At 39.6% G+C, this 15,710-nt stretch overlaps 3 protein-coding genes across 3 annotated transcripts; all 3 read right to left on the reverse strand.

Annotated features, from left to right (window-relative positions):
* Positions 1-101: 101 nt before the first annotated feature.
* On the reverse strand, positions 102-1,367 carry LOC101314448 (probable pectate lyase 15-like). Its single transcript, XM_004295274.1, has one exon. It carries the CDS (start codon positions 1,365-1,367, stop codon positions 102-104), a length of 1,266 nt encoding a protein of 421 aa, XP_004295322.1.
* Positions 1,368-5,494: 4,127 nt separating this feature from the next.
* LOC101296070 (cytosolic Fe-S cluster assembly factor NARFL-like) lies at positions 5,495-10,396 on the reverse strand. The gene is made up of 11 exons (XM_004293335.1): positions 10,187-10,396; positions 9,989-10,059; positions 9,565-9,718; positions 9,149-9,329; positions 8,831-8,957; positions 8,053-8,227; positions 7,904-7,953; positions 7,659-7,827; positions 7,065-7,191; positions 6,871-6,962; positions 5,495-6,255 (listed from the first exon to the last, which is right to left on the reverse strand). The coding sequence occupies exons 1-11, from the start codon at positions 10,304-10,306 to the stop codon at positions 6,103-6,105; spliced, it is 1,419 nt and encodes a 472-aa protein (XP_004293383.1). The 5' UTR covers positions 10,307-10,396; the 3' UTR covers positions 5,495-6,102.
* A 963-nt stretch (positions 10,397-11,359) lies between these two features.
* Positions 11,360-12,859, reverse strand: LOC101296355 (CASP-like protein GSVIVT00013502001-like). The gene is made up of 3 exons (XM_004293336.1): positions 12,203-12,859; positions 11,985-12,117; positions 11,360-11,804 (listed from the first exon to the last, which is right to left on the reverse strand). Exons 1-3 carry the CDS (start codon positions 12,433-12,435, stop codon positions 11,553-11,555), a joined length of 618 nt encoding a protein of 205 aa, XP_004293384.1. The 5' UTR covers positions 12,436-12,859; the 3' UTR covers positions 11,360-11,552.
* Between the last annotated feature and the right edge of the window lie 2,851 nt (positions 12,860-15,710).

Consider the following 15,710-nt stretch of genomic DNA (forward strand, 5'->3'; position numbering starts at 1 on the left):
ATTAAAATGACTCCATCAACAACCATTATTGTTTTCCTTTTTCACTATATTAGATTTCAGTACAATACGACCTAATCTAGGCATCAATTAATCTGATACACTTAGCAAACATGACCTCTGAGGCAAGTAAGTGCACCAGCATTAGCCGTCATGGCTAAAACCATGGAAGCTGGCTTGGGTAAGGCGCTAGAGGCCTGGACATAGGCTGCCGGACTAGCATCTCCGGACGGAATGAAGTAAGCACCATTCAAGACTTGATCTCCCTTCGACCTCCAATTCCATTTCTTCCACTCTGATTCGCTCGCCTTCATTCTCTGGGTAACCTCCTTCGCATAGGGATACTTTACCGGGTCGGCAACGTATCTGTTGCCTTCGCTGTTGATGGTAGGGTTTGAAGATCCCCCAACGGCATATATCTTCCACCCGTTAGCGTAGTCATTGTTCACTATATGGAAATTGCCGTACCTAGCATGAGGCATTCTCTGCTCTACTCCCGGCCCGAAACGGTTGTAAACAATAGTCACTTGCATCACCTTGTCTTGAGTATAACCATCTTGGGCCCCTAACAGCATCACCTTATCGTGGTCCATAAATAGATTGTTGGAAATGGTTATTGCAGTTGAGGCCTCCACGGCATCCACAAGGCCGTCGGTACAGTTTGAGAGTGAATTGTGATCGATCCATATGTGTTTCGCTCCGAAGATGGAGATGCCATCGCCATCAGATTTTGCTCTCCATCCATAATGAGATGGGGAGTCTCTCACCATTGCATTGCGTAACTCTTTGCAGTGGTGGATGTGCAGACCATGGATTATAATGTTTGTGACATATTGAACCGTTATTTGCCCTCCGTAAGCAATTTCAACTTTGACTCCGCGCCCGTCAATGGTCTTGAAGCTATTCATGATCAGCTCCTGCTTCAGTGTGATCTGCATGTCCCTGGCGAATATGATCCAGAGAGGCTCGGTCTGGATGACAGCGTAGCGGAGAGTGCTTGGTCTAGGGTTTACAACATCGTTGTCACTCGAGTCGGTGACAACGTAAATGTGTCCATCGCGGCCGCCCTTGGCGTCTTTGCCAAAACCAATGGCGCAGTCCGCGAGACGCTTTCGGTTGTTGAACCAGTTGGGATCACAACGCCAGCAGTCATCGATGGAATTTCCGGTTTTACGACATGAGGGTCGGAGGACTTGGAGCAGCAGCTTCCTCGTGGTTTCTCTTTCAGAGCAGTTGTTGCCTATGGAACCAATTTGCCCTGCTGGGTCATCAACGACCGAACTCGAGCAATCTGCAAAGAGGCCAAACCCTAGAAGCAACGACATGCATGCATAAAGGCAATATCTATTACTCTCATCAGACACCGCCATTTTTTGTAGATAGGTGTTTTCAGTGTTCCACAGATTTTTGTAGATTTCGTGCTAAATCCACATATATATGAAGCTAGAATCTATGTGATAATTAAGAACTGCATGCAATATTAATCGATAATTATCCATCTTAGTTACATATTTATCTTGACTTTCATAATTAATCGTAATGAATTCCATGATTGATCCCTTAACGTATCATGTGCAAAGGATAGAGTAAGTGCCGATTGAGCACATAGGAACTAAGATTGTGTTTGATCTTTTAAGTAGCGGTTCAACCAGAAAAGGCTATCGACCAAAAAAAGCCAGAAAATGCTATAATTAACCTAACTGAACAGGGCCATGTATATATATCCTTTCCTTGGTGTTCACTTGGCACTCGATCATACCAGAAACCCATACACTCAACAAAATGGAAAATGAAATGTACATATTTCATGAAAATTTGTTTACTTGTAACTTAGCAAGTCTTGTTGACACTAATCAAATCTCAGTACGTAAAATGCGTGAATTCGCATAGGCGGCATAGCTAGTACAGTATCTCGTTTACCTTGTAACGTTTCAAGCTAGATCATTGACTAGTGATTTGGACTCTCAATGAAACCGGCTACAAGATTTAAATTTTGAAAATAAGGGATGCGGGGCAAGTATAACTTTTTGATACCAGAAATACTGTATCTTTGAAGCTTGGGGATTTGAAAACTAATAATAATAGAGGAGAAGGGAGGCTGTTGGTAACGATGGGATATAGAGAAGAAGCTAGAATCGAGTCCACTCCATCATGTAGTATCAGCAGCTTTTCTTTTCTGCATGCCATTCCATTCCAAAGACTCCAAAACAAACATTCATATATAGAATCATTGATATAGAGCTCCTCTCCTAGAGAGAATGTTGGTATGTTTGTCTTATTGTCATAGAGAATTGGTCACACCGCCCCCCCACCCCACATTTTCCCTCCTCCTTTTCTTTCACAAAGGTTAAGTGAAAAGTATAGTGTAAAAGGAGTTTGAAAATCCACCCAAGAGAAAATGTGAAAAGGAGTCCATCATCAGGGTAAAAACTAAAAAGTAGGGTTTTTCGGGAGAAACAGCATGGTATATCCAATTCCAAACACACCATTCCATAGTAGTAGCCACTATTTCTCTACATTCTCCTTGGACTTTTCTCCAAACCCTGTTTCTCGTTTGGCCATTGGCAACTATTGCCTATGTCTCTGTCTCTCACCCCACATACAAACTGTCTTTAGATTTGGCCACTCAACATGTTCTGTTTGGACTTTGCAACTTCTCTGCCGATTCTCTTTCTTTTTTCTTACATCACTTAGGATTTCATCGAAGGACTCAATTCTCACTTATTAAACTAACTGAAGCAGACAATCCTGTAGATACATGTCACTGTATATATTTCCCCAGATCTCCTATATATATATATGCATGAAATAACCTAGCTATTTAAGCTCCTCATCCTCATCAGAGGTCACTTCTTCTTACCACAGCAGTTCTGAATCTAAAATATATCGAGTTTGTAGTCAAATGGGTAGGGATATTAGAAACGACGTCGACGGCACAGTAGTCGTACGTTCATCCATTGCTCTATTACAGGAGAGGTTCAGAGAGTTGCAGAGAGTGAAGGTAATGAGACAACAGAAAGAGGCTTTGAGAAAGCTTGCTCTATCTGGGCCAAACTACGAGCCCGAAGCAGCAAGGTTGCCTTTCCATCCTAATGCTGATGATCATCATGTCCAGCTTTCTCATGGTCATGGATCTCCCTCACATCTTCAGTACTGTCCCTGTGGCCAACATTGCAGTTGCAGAAGAGAAAGCGTGATGAGGAGGAGTACTATATACATAGGAGGAGGAGGAAGATCATTAATGAGAGCCCGCTGCTGATCAACTTGTGGCCAAAGGTCACAGACACCCCTTCATCTTCATCATCTTCGGTAGAAACTTGTTCATCGAACAAGTTGGAAATTTCTGAGTGTGAATCTGATGATGTTGATACTTCTCTGCACCTTTAACTGAAAACAACTAGCTCGATCATACTTCTTTTTATCTTTTGATAATTAATTATGGAAATGTAGTAAGTGATAAACCTCTCAAGGCCGGCTGCATGCAATAGAATCTTTATCGTCAACCTAGTTGTGTTTTTGGCCAGTTAGCTAGCTGGTTTCAAGTTTCTTTTCCAAAAAAAAGAGAGAAAGAAGCTTATGTTTTTGTATTATAAACTTTTCGTAAAATGAGTCCATGAAGAGTCCCCATTTATATGTGCCAATTCGCCTCATCTTTGCAAAATGAGTTTGAATTGAATTTGAATATGCCCTAGCCTATCGCCGGAAGTCGAATATTGGGGTGGGAAAACCGTTCCTACTTTCAAATAAACGATCTCTAATATCATGACACATACATTTAGGCCAATCATATATACATTCATACGTGGCTTGTGTAAAAATGCCAAACACTCAAACAGCTCAAATCTTGTTCCACAGTACCGTTGCAAAACCAAGTTGGGTTCGAAATCCATGTTGAAACTTTCTTCGTTGAGCTTATTATACGTACTTCTTCACTGCAGTCTCTACTAAGTTATGAAAATATGTCGCACCAGAAAGATGGTCTTTAACTCAAACTATGCAATGTTTTAATTAGAAACATATATACATGCATGAGAGACAAGCTGGCTGGCTAACTGAATTTCCCGCTTGTGCGTACGTATGTGCATTTACCCAAACACAATGCGAATGGATAACTAGAGTAGGAACCTCAATTGCACGCTTTGTCTAGATAAAAAGTTTTCTCTATTATCAATATTTCGAGCTTCGGAATATGAAGAAAGTTAACTATTCAAAACGATCGGGTTGTTTTCATTTCATGCTCCATAAAAGAAGCATCCAACTCGTCTAGCAAGTACACGCAGCTTTCATTTCTGCATGCCATTCTATTCCAAAGACTCGAAGACAAAATATATACAGTAACATACACACATATATTGAGAAAGAATGTTGGTATTCTTGTCTTTGCTATATATTATTGTTCGTGCCGCCCCACTTTGTTACTTGAGTGGAATTATAGAGGTAAAGGAGCTTTGAAAAGATATAGAAAATGAAGTCCAATACAACGCTCCACTAAAAAGAAGAAAAGCCAGTTAGCTCCATCATCTTCAAAAGCTAAAGAGGCTAGGGCTTTTTGGGAGCAGCAGTATGCAGCAGCTAGTTAATTGATGACAGAGTATCATCCAACCTATTATTCCAACAAACACTTCCTTCCATGCATATGTGCTAGCTTGTTCCAACTTCTAACATTCCCTTCTCTTTCTATTTGGACTCTTCTCCTAACCATTTTCTTCTTTAGCAGTAATGCCTTTGGCAGCTTAATTTGCACTTTGCCTCTCTCCTTACATACACCAAACCAACAAATTAAGTACATCCATAAGATTTAGCCACACGACCATTTTCCTTTTGGACCTTGCAGCTTCTCTACCGATTCTCATTCCTTTTTTCTTAACCACTTAGAATTTTATCGAAGGATCGAACCTACTCATTAAACTAATCGAAGCACATGAAGAACGCTACAGATAATCGATGTATACATTTCACTGTGTGTGTGTGTGTGCGTGTGTGTGTGTGTGAAAGTTGTTTAAAGCGCTAGCTCCTCTTCATAAGTCTGAGTTTGTACTAGTCGGTACTCACCAGTCACCACCCAACTTTAAAAAAGAAACTTCAACTAGTCGCTGATCAAATAGATGGACAGGGAAAGCCATCGTGACACTGGTGACATCAATTCCTCCATTGCTCTATTGCAAGAAAGGTTCAAACAGCTGCAGAGAGTGAAGGCGATGAGAGCACAGAGAGAGGTATTGACGGTGCTTCCTCTCTCAGTACCAACCCCTTTCACCAAGAAGAGCATGGATCCCGATATGGGTTACCAGGAGCCAGCAAGTTTGTTTTTCCACCCTCAGCCTGAGCTTGTCCCTGCCCATGGCCATGGTTTTCGATCGCCGTATTCCAAAGTTTCTCTCTCTCTTTCTTTATGGCCAACTTTGAAGACAGAGTATGAGGAGGAGGACTATTTACATATAGGAACCGAATCCCAGCTGTTGATCAACTTGTGGCCAACAGTCACAAGCAGTCCTTCATCAAACAGTACTAGTTCGAACAATTTTGAAGATTTGGGTACTGATTGTGACTCCGACGATGTAGATACTTCTCTTCATCTGTAAACCATATCATACTTGTGTCGAGTATATCTGTTTCGTATTTAGGTGGCATGTCATATCTTATGGAACCCATATGTCATTTCAGACAACAAAGACAGACACGAACACTGAATAAACGATTATGGAGTTAGGACTTAGGGGAACATATTTATTATCGAATCCAAACTCGGAAAAGCCAAAACGTACGCTCCACCATTTCCTGTGATAACTATGGAATAATAATTGTGCAATTGATTACATCATACCAATCCAGATAATTGGAAAGCCAGGTTTACGTATTGGACAGACCGACAGAAATATGATTATTGCTGTAATGAAATAATGCAATTGATTCTTTTCTCTATTCATTAGTTCTCTATATACATGAAATTAGTTGGATAAGAAAAAAAAAATGTCAGAATAAATTATCGGCTCTCTATATCAAAATTTGACGAATCCCAGATCATGAGCCTTGCTACACAACCGAGGCTGTCTACGGCTGTTTGCATCTTGTTGAGATAACTGAAGGTCCAAGCAAGGAAGTCCATCACCAATTGTGTAACTGAGAAGTTATGCTTTTAACGATAGGGTGGTACTCTGTGTGCATGAGTTGCTTAGCCTTATCTGAACCAGGTTTCTCAAGCCACTCATTATATAAGCTTCGCACTATTGGATTTCCAAAAGGATCAGATACCAAAACCTGTAAATTATTCAAAGATTATCAACATAAGGTTAAAGAGATAACTACTCAAAGGCCAAAGAAGGTTCCAATAACCCGAGAGCTAAATAAACATATGCAAAGATTCACAGTACAAAAGATCATGCATGGAAAACCAGGGTCTAGTGGAATTCTGTACAAACATGCATTCCTTCTTTCTTGGGTTCAATGGACAAATCATATCTTCATTGTATTTCCTAATCAAAGAGATTGCCTTCTTGAGACAGAAGAAGAGTGGAACTGGGGAACTATGCAAGTATTTGTGATCCTATCATCTGGTGAAGCGACTGGATTTTACATCAACAATGTTGGATGACATCCTAAGTTTGAACAAATTGAGAAAGTAATAACAAATGATGGAGGTGAAGACAATATGAGGTTATACATTATAAACCTCAGAGCCCAAGGATCAACATGGCTAACTTGAAGAATAATTGTTGGATATTTCTGTCAGGTCTAATGTCCTAATAGTCCAACTAATGTGCTAGGACTAAAGAAATATTTTTCAAATCTCTATCACACAAAATGCCAAAACTTATAGAAGGGCGAGCTTCAAATTGGAAGTAGAGTTCACAAACTATAATTAAAGATGCTCACATTGTCCGCATAAGCTGCTTGTAACAACGGAATCAACTGCTTTGCAGATTGCCCAGGTTTTGGCTTGATCTGTCCTCCACCATTCAAGCAACCTGTGAAAATTCGTAATAGTATTAAATCACAAATTCCAGTTCCACGGAAATAATAAGACCACAGATGTACATGAAGAAAAAAAAAATTTACAAGAAACATACCTGAAGGGCAAGCCATGATCTCTAGAAAATGATAATCACATTTCCCAATCTTGATTTTCCTGACAACATTTTGCAGGTTCCGAAAACCATAACATAGTGCAAATTTCAAAACAGTCTTCCCTTCCACCTAAATAAAAAGCATACATCAATACCTTACACAACAATGGCAGTGAATGCTTATAGAAGGAATCAGACATAACTACATACGTATAAAACCTAAACACTAAATGCACACACTAAAGCACGTCAATACCTGGGTATACCAGGAAAAATGACAAGAAATTTTTTTGAATACAAGTTCTTGGGTTATGATAGTATAACTCTAACATTTCCAATACCATTACATAGAACAAGTTCCGGATACGTAAAAGCCAGAAAACATGGCCAAACAGATCAACAAACAAAATCATTAATAGGCTCATTTTAAGGCTATGCTACAGACAAGATAGGTGAAAAAATCTGGTGACCTTCCCCTGTTTATTATGCAGAAATGCAGATAGGCCAAAGATCAACGAAGCTCAAGTTGTAATAAGGACTACATTATATGCCTAGCTAGTATGTGGCCAAACTCACACCCATAAAACCTTCACATACCTCTAAAGTTACTTCTTGAAAGTCTGAATTTTTTATAGTCCTGAAGTCCACAGGGCCTTCAATTTCTCTTCCAAAGATTACTTTAGCAGCATATTGGAAAATTGTTTCTGCATATCCCCCTGAGCTTCCGTGGACTCCGTAAAGATGTCCGTCACTAAAATTTGTCAACCTATCAGAAGAAAACGTGTTAAAAACTCCAAAACACATAAAGAAGGTGAGCTCATTGAAACATTTGCAGGTCTTACATGGTATCTAGAGGAGACTCTTCTAAGCCCCCAAAATCAGCGCCTTTTAACTGCAAGCACCCCCAAAATTGATTAAGCTGATAGCTGATGGGTTCATTCAAAGACACAATAATATATATGGGAGCAAATATGATAAGATGTGGCCTCACCTGTATCAGATCTAAAACTTCTCCAGTTGTCAACACTGAATCTACCTCTGAAATGCTAACACTACCATTCCCATTACTATTGGCTCGATCAACTTCAAATACAAAGTCATCACGTGACGCCTCAAGCTTCTTGTCATAACAAGGCATCACTGTTACATGGTAAACATCATCTGGCCTGTCAAATACATGTCCACTCATTAAATTCATACACATACAATGAAAATAAGACACAGTTCAGTTATGTACTTCCTGTTGCACCCGGAGAACATTATATACTTAAAAATTTATACACTAAGGCTAAGTTAACCTACTATCAGATCTGGAAGACACTGTTCATAGTCTGTCTACAATCCAAGAACATGTAAATTTTCACAAAATTAATAGGAAATAAAAAAGATACTGATGCTAATATACTAGGTCATTACAGAAATTGTCAACTTCCAGAGTAATGGTACAGAAGAAACCAAGACAAAGAATGGGAAGGCTTGTATCCTTTCGGAAAAAAGAAAAAAGGAAAAAAAAAAAAAAAAAGAAGGAATGGGGAGGAACCAAAGATAACCTCATGCATAGCATGGGGTCAATATTTCATCATTTATATCTAATACTCCTACTACACAGACTATGGCAACAGTAAAAATTTGTATAAATTGAATATTATCGAAATCTAATATTATAGTTCTTAAGAAGCTTCTTCGCGGGGAAGAAATGATTCACATCATGATTTCAATCCCAGTATAACAAAAATGTGAGCAGAGGACTTTAGCCAGATAAAAGTTACCTAAGACCCATTTTTTGGCATATATGCTTTTTAACAATAACTCCAATTGTTTGCTGGGGACTCTTCACTGAAGAAATATAAGGCAGTACATAGGATCCAAGTGTTTTTTCAGCATAGCATATCCAACCTGCGATGATACATAACTTCGTCAAATATCTTCACTAACAAAAATGAGATTTTAATGCAGAACTGAACTGCTGTCTGACAAAGAAAGTTCCCTTTTCAGTTTATATCCCTCTACTGTATGTGCTGAGGAGGGGGAAGAAGGAAAAAGGATGTGATGCAATCATCAAAATGTTGATAGGTTGAGGCATATACCTGGACATGCTGATGAAATCATGGGCAACAAAGATTTACGGCTTTCATCATCAGTAGACTGTTTGTACCTTGTGATGAATTCATTACAAGATTCAATAAGAGTTAGATCTCTACTGCAACTTGTGTCAAATATAGCCTTTACGCCCAAGGACTTAAAAAGAGTTGTCAATTTCCTAAAGACCTGAAAAATGGGACCAAACTGTGATGTTAAAATTTCAAAGTGCACCAGGGTGCTCAACTAACTTACTGCCTATATCAAAAGGTTACTATGAACAAAAATACCATGAATACTTAATAAAGTGCACTGAAGGGATTGTGTCATATATGCATTATATGATTAGCCTTTTCCACATAAAAGTCAACTTCAAACTCATAGGAGGGAGGGAAGACAAATCAAGTACAAGCTGCAAGATTACCTGAAGTTGTGAAATCCCAAAATGAACAGCAAGTGAAGCTCTTGATTGGGGAGATAGGGAAACAATGACGGCTTTTCCTTTATCAATATTCAAAAGAAACTCATCCAAACTTTGCTTCTCCAGCATAACAGTCTCCGCCGACGTTATGCACCCACTGCACCAAATCAAAGACATTATCCCTAGCAATGAGACTTTTAACCATACGAGATAGTCCTAAAAGAATGAGACTTTTAACTCTGGCTGACATAGTCCTAAATCATAGTGCAACAGTTCCTCAACAATATGAGCTCTAAAAGCTCATTCTATAACAAAAAAAAAAAAACCAACAAAACTCAAACTCCACCATCAAAACCGTAAAGTCTTTACTTCATTTCTTCACATTTTAAGCTTAGTAAGCAGTTATGGGATTGAGGAAATTAATTACCTGCATGCTAAGCAATCTTTGAGTGAAATTTTAACCGGTTCGGTTTGCAATACCTTGCCGGAAGTCGAAACCTTCACAAATTAAAATTACTAAACAGGTAAGCTTAAATATTATCAATCGAATCCAGTTACTGTAAATTGATAGATCAAAACTCGTGAGCTGAAATGAGAGCAGGAAAAAGAAGAAGAAGGAGAAGACCTGAGACTTATCGGAGGGCTTTGTGGAGGTGGATTTGAGAGAGACTACGCAAGCCTGAGACGGAGCTATGTAATCGTTGAGGTCTCCGATTCGAAGCGTGGCGGAGAACTTCTCTGACATCAGCGGCGATTCGAAGCGATAGGAGGCCGAGAGTTGAGGTGGACTCGCTGAAAATTAGGGTTTCGCGGAGGTGGAGATTTGAACGGAGAATCAGAAAGGCGGTGAATTTTCCAGAAGCTTGATTTTTTGTCCAGTTGCTTGATTAAAGCTATTTGTATACTTCTGCCTCGTCGGCGTGCACTTGGTTAAGGAGGCCCACACAGCGCTTTTTTGTTTTTAGACATTTTTCCTTTCAAATAAAACAGTTCATGTAATAAATAAACCGATGTTAAGCTCCGACTCTCGGTTAAGGAGCGGATTTTACGCACAAATATGCACTTGTATTATTAATGTGTAAGTGTTTAAATAGTCATATAAAAAGATTGAATAAAGATTAGAGACTTTAAATTTCTTTATTTTATTTTTATTTTTGATCCGATCAAATTAAACGCCCATAGTACGTCTTCTTTGACATAGTGATCTCACCTCCTTAGTTGGAAACACTTGAGACTATTTTTTTTTTTAAATTTTGTTAACTGTATTAGTATATATGCATGTAGTGCAACGTAGATGGCCGGATCAAAATACTGTATATTACTTGCTCGATTCACTTGCATCTTGGTGCATAGAAGAATTTTCGTTTGTTTAAAATCATCTTCAAGAATCAATTCTTGAATATTGATGAGAAGATGAGGCTAGAAATCGATGATCCATTGCCATTATCGATTTTATTTATTCTTCATTGTTCTATTTATCTCTGATTTATAATTATTTTCTGTTTTAAGTAACTTAACATATCATATCATATAAGAGAATTCCAAATCAAGCGTGATGGTCCTCCAAACCTATATATCCCTCTTGCGGCCTTGCGGGTTAAGTGCATAGAATTATTAAAGAAAGTAAAATTCATATACCCTAATTGTAACCCACACAAATATATTTTTATTTTTAGTAACTTAAATTTTGTTTTTAGTAAAAATGGAAAATAAATGTGTAGATTACAATTTGTGTGGATTATTAACTGGAAAAACCAAATACATAAAACAAACTCACTATACATAAACCAAATACATATAACAAACTCATTATTATGAAATTTAAAGGTAACCAAAAGCCTAAACTTACCAGATCACCATTCTCATCACACACATGGATTTGAAGGGTGATCGAGTAAAAGATGAAGTAGGTAGAGAAGTAAAGATTTTAGTTACATGAGTGGTTGGTGGTTCCTATGTATAGCAGATTAAGTAATGATGTCTCCGATCTACTACCACCTTGAGCTGCTCTGGTTCTTGCCGCCACCATACAATCGGAAGAGATTGAAAGCAGAAATGCAAGAGATGAGGATTGTGCTGAGACCAACCAAGACCGAGATCGCAATTCCCTCCCCAACTTGGGTGCAGAACTTGTCATACATGTTGCAGATCTTCATCCATTGTAGCTCCGACTGCCCCAACTTGGCCAACGCCGCAGACTGTGCTGCAGCTCCTACTTCGGCCACAGCCACATAAGCCACCACCTTAACAAATTCAACAAGTTAATTTATTTCATCACACAATCAAGACCAGCTACTTAATTTGGATAGAGAATACGGATGAGTTCCTTCTTCAATTACGAATCAAGCTAATTACATAGTCATCAGTAAAGGGAGAAATAATTGATGACTAACAAGATGCATGTGTAGATTAGTTGATCATACCTGATCAGCCGAGAAAATCATCCAAGCTAAGGGCTTGCTGAAGAGAACAATTCCTTTAATCATGCTCACAACACAGCGCAGTGCTTGCAGCAAAGAGTAGGCAGCAGCTATTCCATTGACTATCACCAAAAACCTATACAAGTATATATTCAAGCAATGAAAATATTGAGAGTCAGAAATAACAAAGGGGAGAGATTGAAGAGTAGTTTGGGATTTACACTAGAGCCTTCATGTCTGTGAACTTGGCCTTCTTCTTGACCATGAAGATCTCTTTGACTTGAGTGTCAGTTGCCACAAGAAGAGCAGCGGCGAGTCCGAGACCACAGATGAGAAACCTCAAGACCAACTCTGCCACCTTCACTCTCCGATCGATCACTTTTAGATTTGTGGTGCTACTGCTGTGAGACACTGCGACATTCCCAGGACTAACACCCACACCCAAGTAGCTCATTGTTAATTTTCACTTGTTTTTCCTTCCCCCAAAATTAAGAGCAGTGCAGTGTTAGCTAGCTAGCTCAAAGTGCTGAAGAGAGTAAAGAAGAGCTACCAAGAAAAAACCAACTTGAATCAAGTTCAATCAACCCCACCCAACAATATGCACTTAGAGTATCATCATCATGATCACTCACCTACCCCCAATGCCACCATTCACTTCCCACTAACTACTTGTATAGAGTGAGAGCCACAGGGGCTCACAATTTAAAGAATCCTTTGGTAATTCCAATTAACCCCTAACCTTTTACTCCCAGCCAATTGGTGAAAGACAGAGGCTAGGCTTTCTCTAGAAACTCTTCTTGAGAATCTCAAGAATACCTCTGTTTCAGTCGTGATCATAAATTGAAGGTGCAGCTGGGAAGAGACATGATTCAGTGGTAGAATTTAAGACCCTCACCTTATCACCCTCTCTTCCTATTTAATTTTCTTCTTGGGACCAACTATTGCCTCTTCCTAGAAACAAAATAAACCAAAATAAATCCACCAAAATTGTAAGCTCAGTGATGAGAAAGAATAAGCAAAGCTAGCTATGATTGCGTTGCTGTAGGTCCATATATATGTCGTTGATGGCAGGTTAGGTTGTCTTTGACTCTGTATTCCATTCACATCTGATCATATATAAATCGATCATAATCGAAAGGTAAAAATGGGATCGAGCAATAACTAGCTAGCTGCACCATCTTGGAAGCAAAACAACGCTGATATGTAACCCTGGCATGCATATATATTGCTGAAATAATCTGTAGGAATGGTAATGATCATGTTAGTTAATGAGATTATTAGGAAAGTAATCTTGAGTATCAATTGTATTAGGAATGTATATTTTCTAGTTATTCATTTCCTATTGTATTTCTGATTCTAGTTTGATTACTTACATTGTAGATAAGGTCTGCCGTGTATATGTATACTCTTCTGTATCAATGAGAATTATTCTAGCCAAACTGTCTCTTTTTTATGGTATCAGAGCAGGAATCAATCTGATCCTGTCTTTTTGTTTTGCACTCTATTTCTCGTGCAATCATCATCTTGCTATCATTCAACATGAGCAACAATTTTATCCTTCGAAAAGGCAACCAGCCTAACATCTTCTTGAATTCCAAGAATCAGCTTGGTATCGTCAATGGCACCATCAGGTTCTATTCTTCAAATCCCAAGAATAATCTTGGTATGTCTAAAGTATCATCTCAGAGCTGGATTCTCGATAGTGGCGCAACAGATCATATCATCTCATCATCAAGTATGCTAACTCATAGCAAGAAGAATCATTCCTTGCCTCCTGTATTGCTGCCGAGTGGAGAGAAAGCTCAAATAGCTTCTACGGGATCAGTACTGTTAAATTCACATTATTATCTTGATAATGTGTTATATATTCCGAATTTCAAAGTTGATCTTCTGTCTATTAGTCGGCTCACAAGGGGATTGAATTGTTCAGTGACTTTTTCTCCTATATTGGTGTATTTTGCAGGATCTGGTTTCGAGGAAGACGATTGGTTTGGGTAAGGAACGCAACGGTCTCTACTATCTAGTGGCGTTAACGACGGGGAAAACCAAGCCTAAACCACATCAGTCATATACCATTCAACCTTCTTGCCATCTCACAACATCCACTTCCAATCTGTGGCATCGTCGTCTGGGTCACGTTTCATCTCGTCCTCTAGATTATATCGCTAAGCATTTTTTGGATATTTCTATTCCTTCTGATTCTAATCATGCTTGCGATATTTGTCCTTTAGCAAAACAAAGTCGTCTCTCTTTTGGTACCAGTTCTATCTCATCTGTTAAACCTTTTGATCTCATTCATTGTGACATTTGGGGTCCCTACAAACATCCTTCTCTTTCTGGTGCACGCTATTTTCTTACAATTGTGGATGATTATTCTCGGTTTACTTGGGTTTTTTGATGCAACATAAATGGGAAACTCAGTCTTTGATTAAACAATTTTTTGCCTTTGCATCTACTCAATTTTCATCTCAAATAAAAACCTTTCGCAGTGATAATGGGGCTGAGTTCCTTTCTCTTCGAAATTTTTTTCAAAGACAATGGAGTTCTTTTCCAACATTCTTGCGTTTATACGCCCCAACAAAATGGGGTAGTAGAACGCAAACATCGTCATATCCTCCAAGTTGCACGCGCTTTTAAATTTCAAGCTAATCTTCCTCCAAAATTTTGGGGAGAATGTGTTCTTACAGCTGTTCATGTTATTAATCGTTTACCCACTCCACTTCTCTCTTTCCAAACACCTTTTTGAGCGTCTTTATTCTCGACCTCCTCCTTTCCATCACCTTCGTGTTTTTGGTTGTCTGGCTTATGCTACGAATGTCAAGGTCACACATAAGTTTGCCCCGAGAGCAGTCATGTGCATCTTCATCGGTTATCCCGTTGGTCAGAAAGCCTATAAACTTTACGATCTCTCCAGTCATAAAATTTTTACAAGTCGTGATGTAATCTTTCATGAGAATATTTTTCCACATCAGTCTCTTGTATCCAAGCCTAATTCTGGTCCAATTCTTCCTCTAGCCCACGTCACTGGCCCAACTAGCCCACCCACTATCTCACAAAATCAATCCAGTCCAATTCATCCTTCATCTCTGCGATCGAGTCACCCAACACCTCCGTCTGCTCCGTCTCTTCCTGAGTCGGCACCACCAGTCCAACCACTGCTTTCCGATCCTTCTCACCTTCCCTCGTCGCAAGCGGCGTCACTGCCCAATCCGCCTCCACCACTTACCTCTGATCCTCACCGATCCCATTCCGCACCTCCGTTGCCTCCTGCCTCATCCAATCCTGATTCACCACAACAGGGTCTGCCTATTTCCGGCGCTGACTCGCCGTCTCTTTCCGGCGCCTTCTCGCCTCCCTCTCAGTCCGTTTCCACTCAGCCCAGTCAAGATGTCACATCCAATATCGATCCTCACCTCTTTCCGGCGTCCCAACCAGATATTCCAGAGCCGCCACCATCATTGCCAGACCCGCAACCTGATATCCCTGCCCCGCCACCATCTGATCAAGCACCACAGCCTCTCCGTCGTTCCAACCGATCCACTGTGCCATCAGTTCGTTTACGCGACTATGTGTGTTCCCAAATCACTGGCCCAAACTCGTCGCCTTCTTCGTCTCCAGGTTCTGCCACAATCAAAGGTACCAGATATCCATTGTGCAATTATCTGTCATATGATCGTTGTACTCCATTGCATCGCTCTTTTATTGCACAGATTACTCAGGCCAGTGAAC

This window comes from Fragaria vesca, linkage group LG3, assembly GCF_000184155.1.
Source record: "Fragaria vesca subsp. vesca linkage group LG3, FraVesHawaii_1.0, whole genome shotgun sequence".
Lineage (NCBI taxonomy): Eukaryota > Viridiplantae > Streptophyta > Magnoliopsida > Rosales > Rosaceae > Fragaria > Fragaria vesca.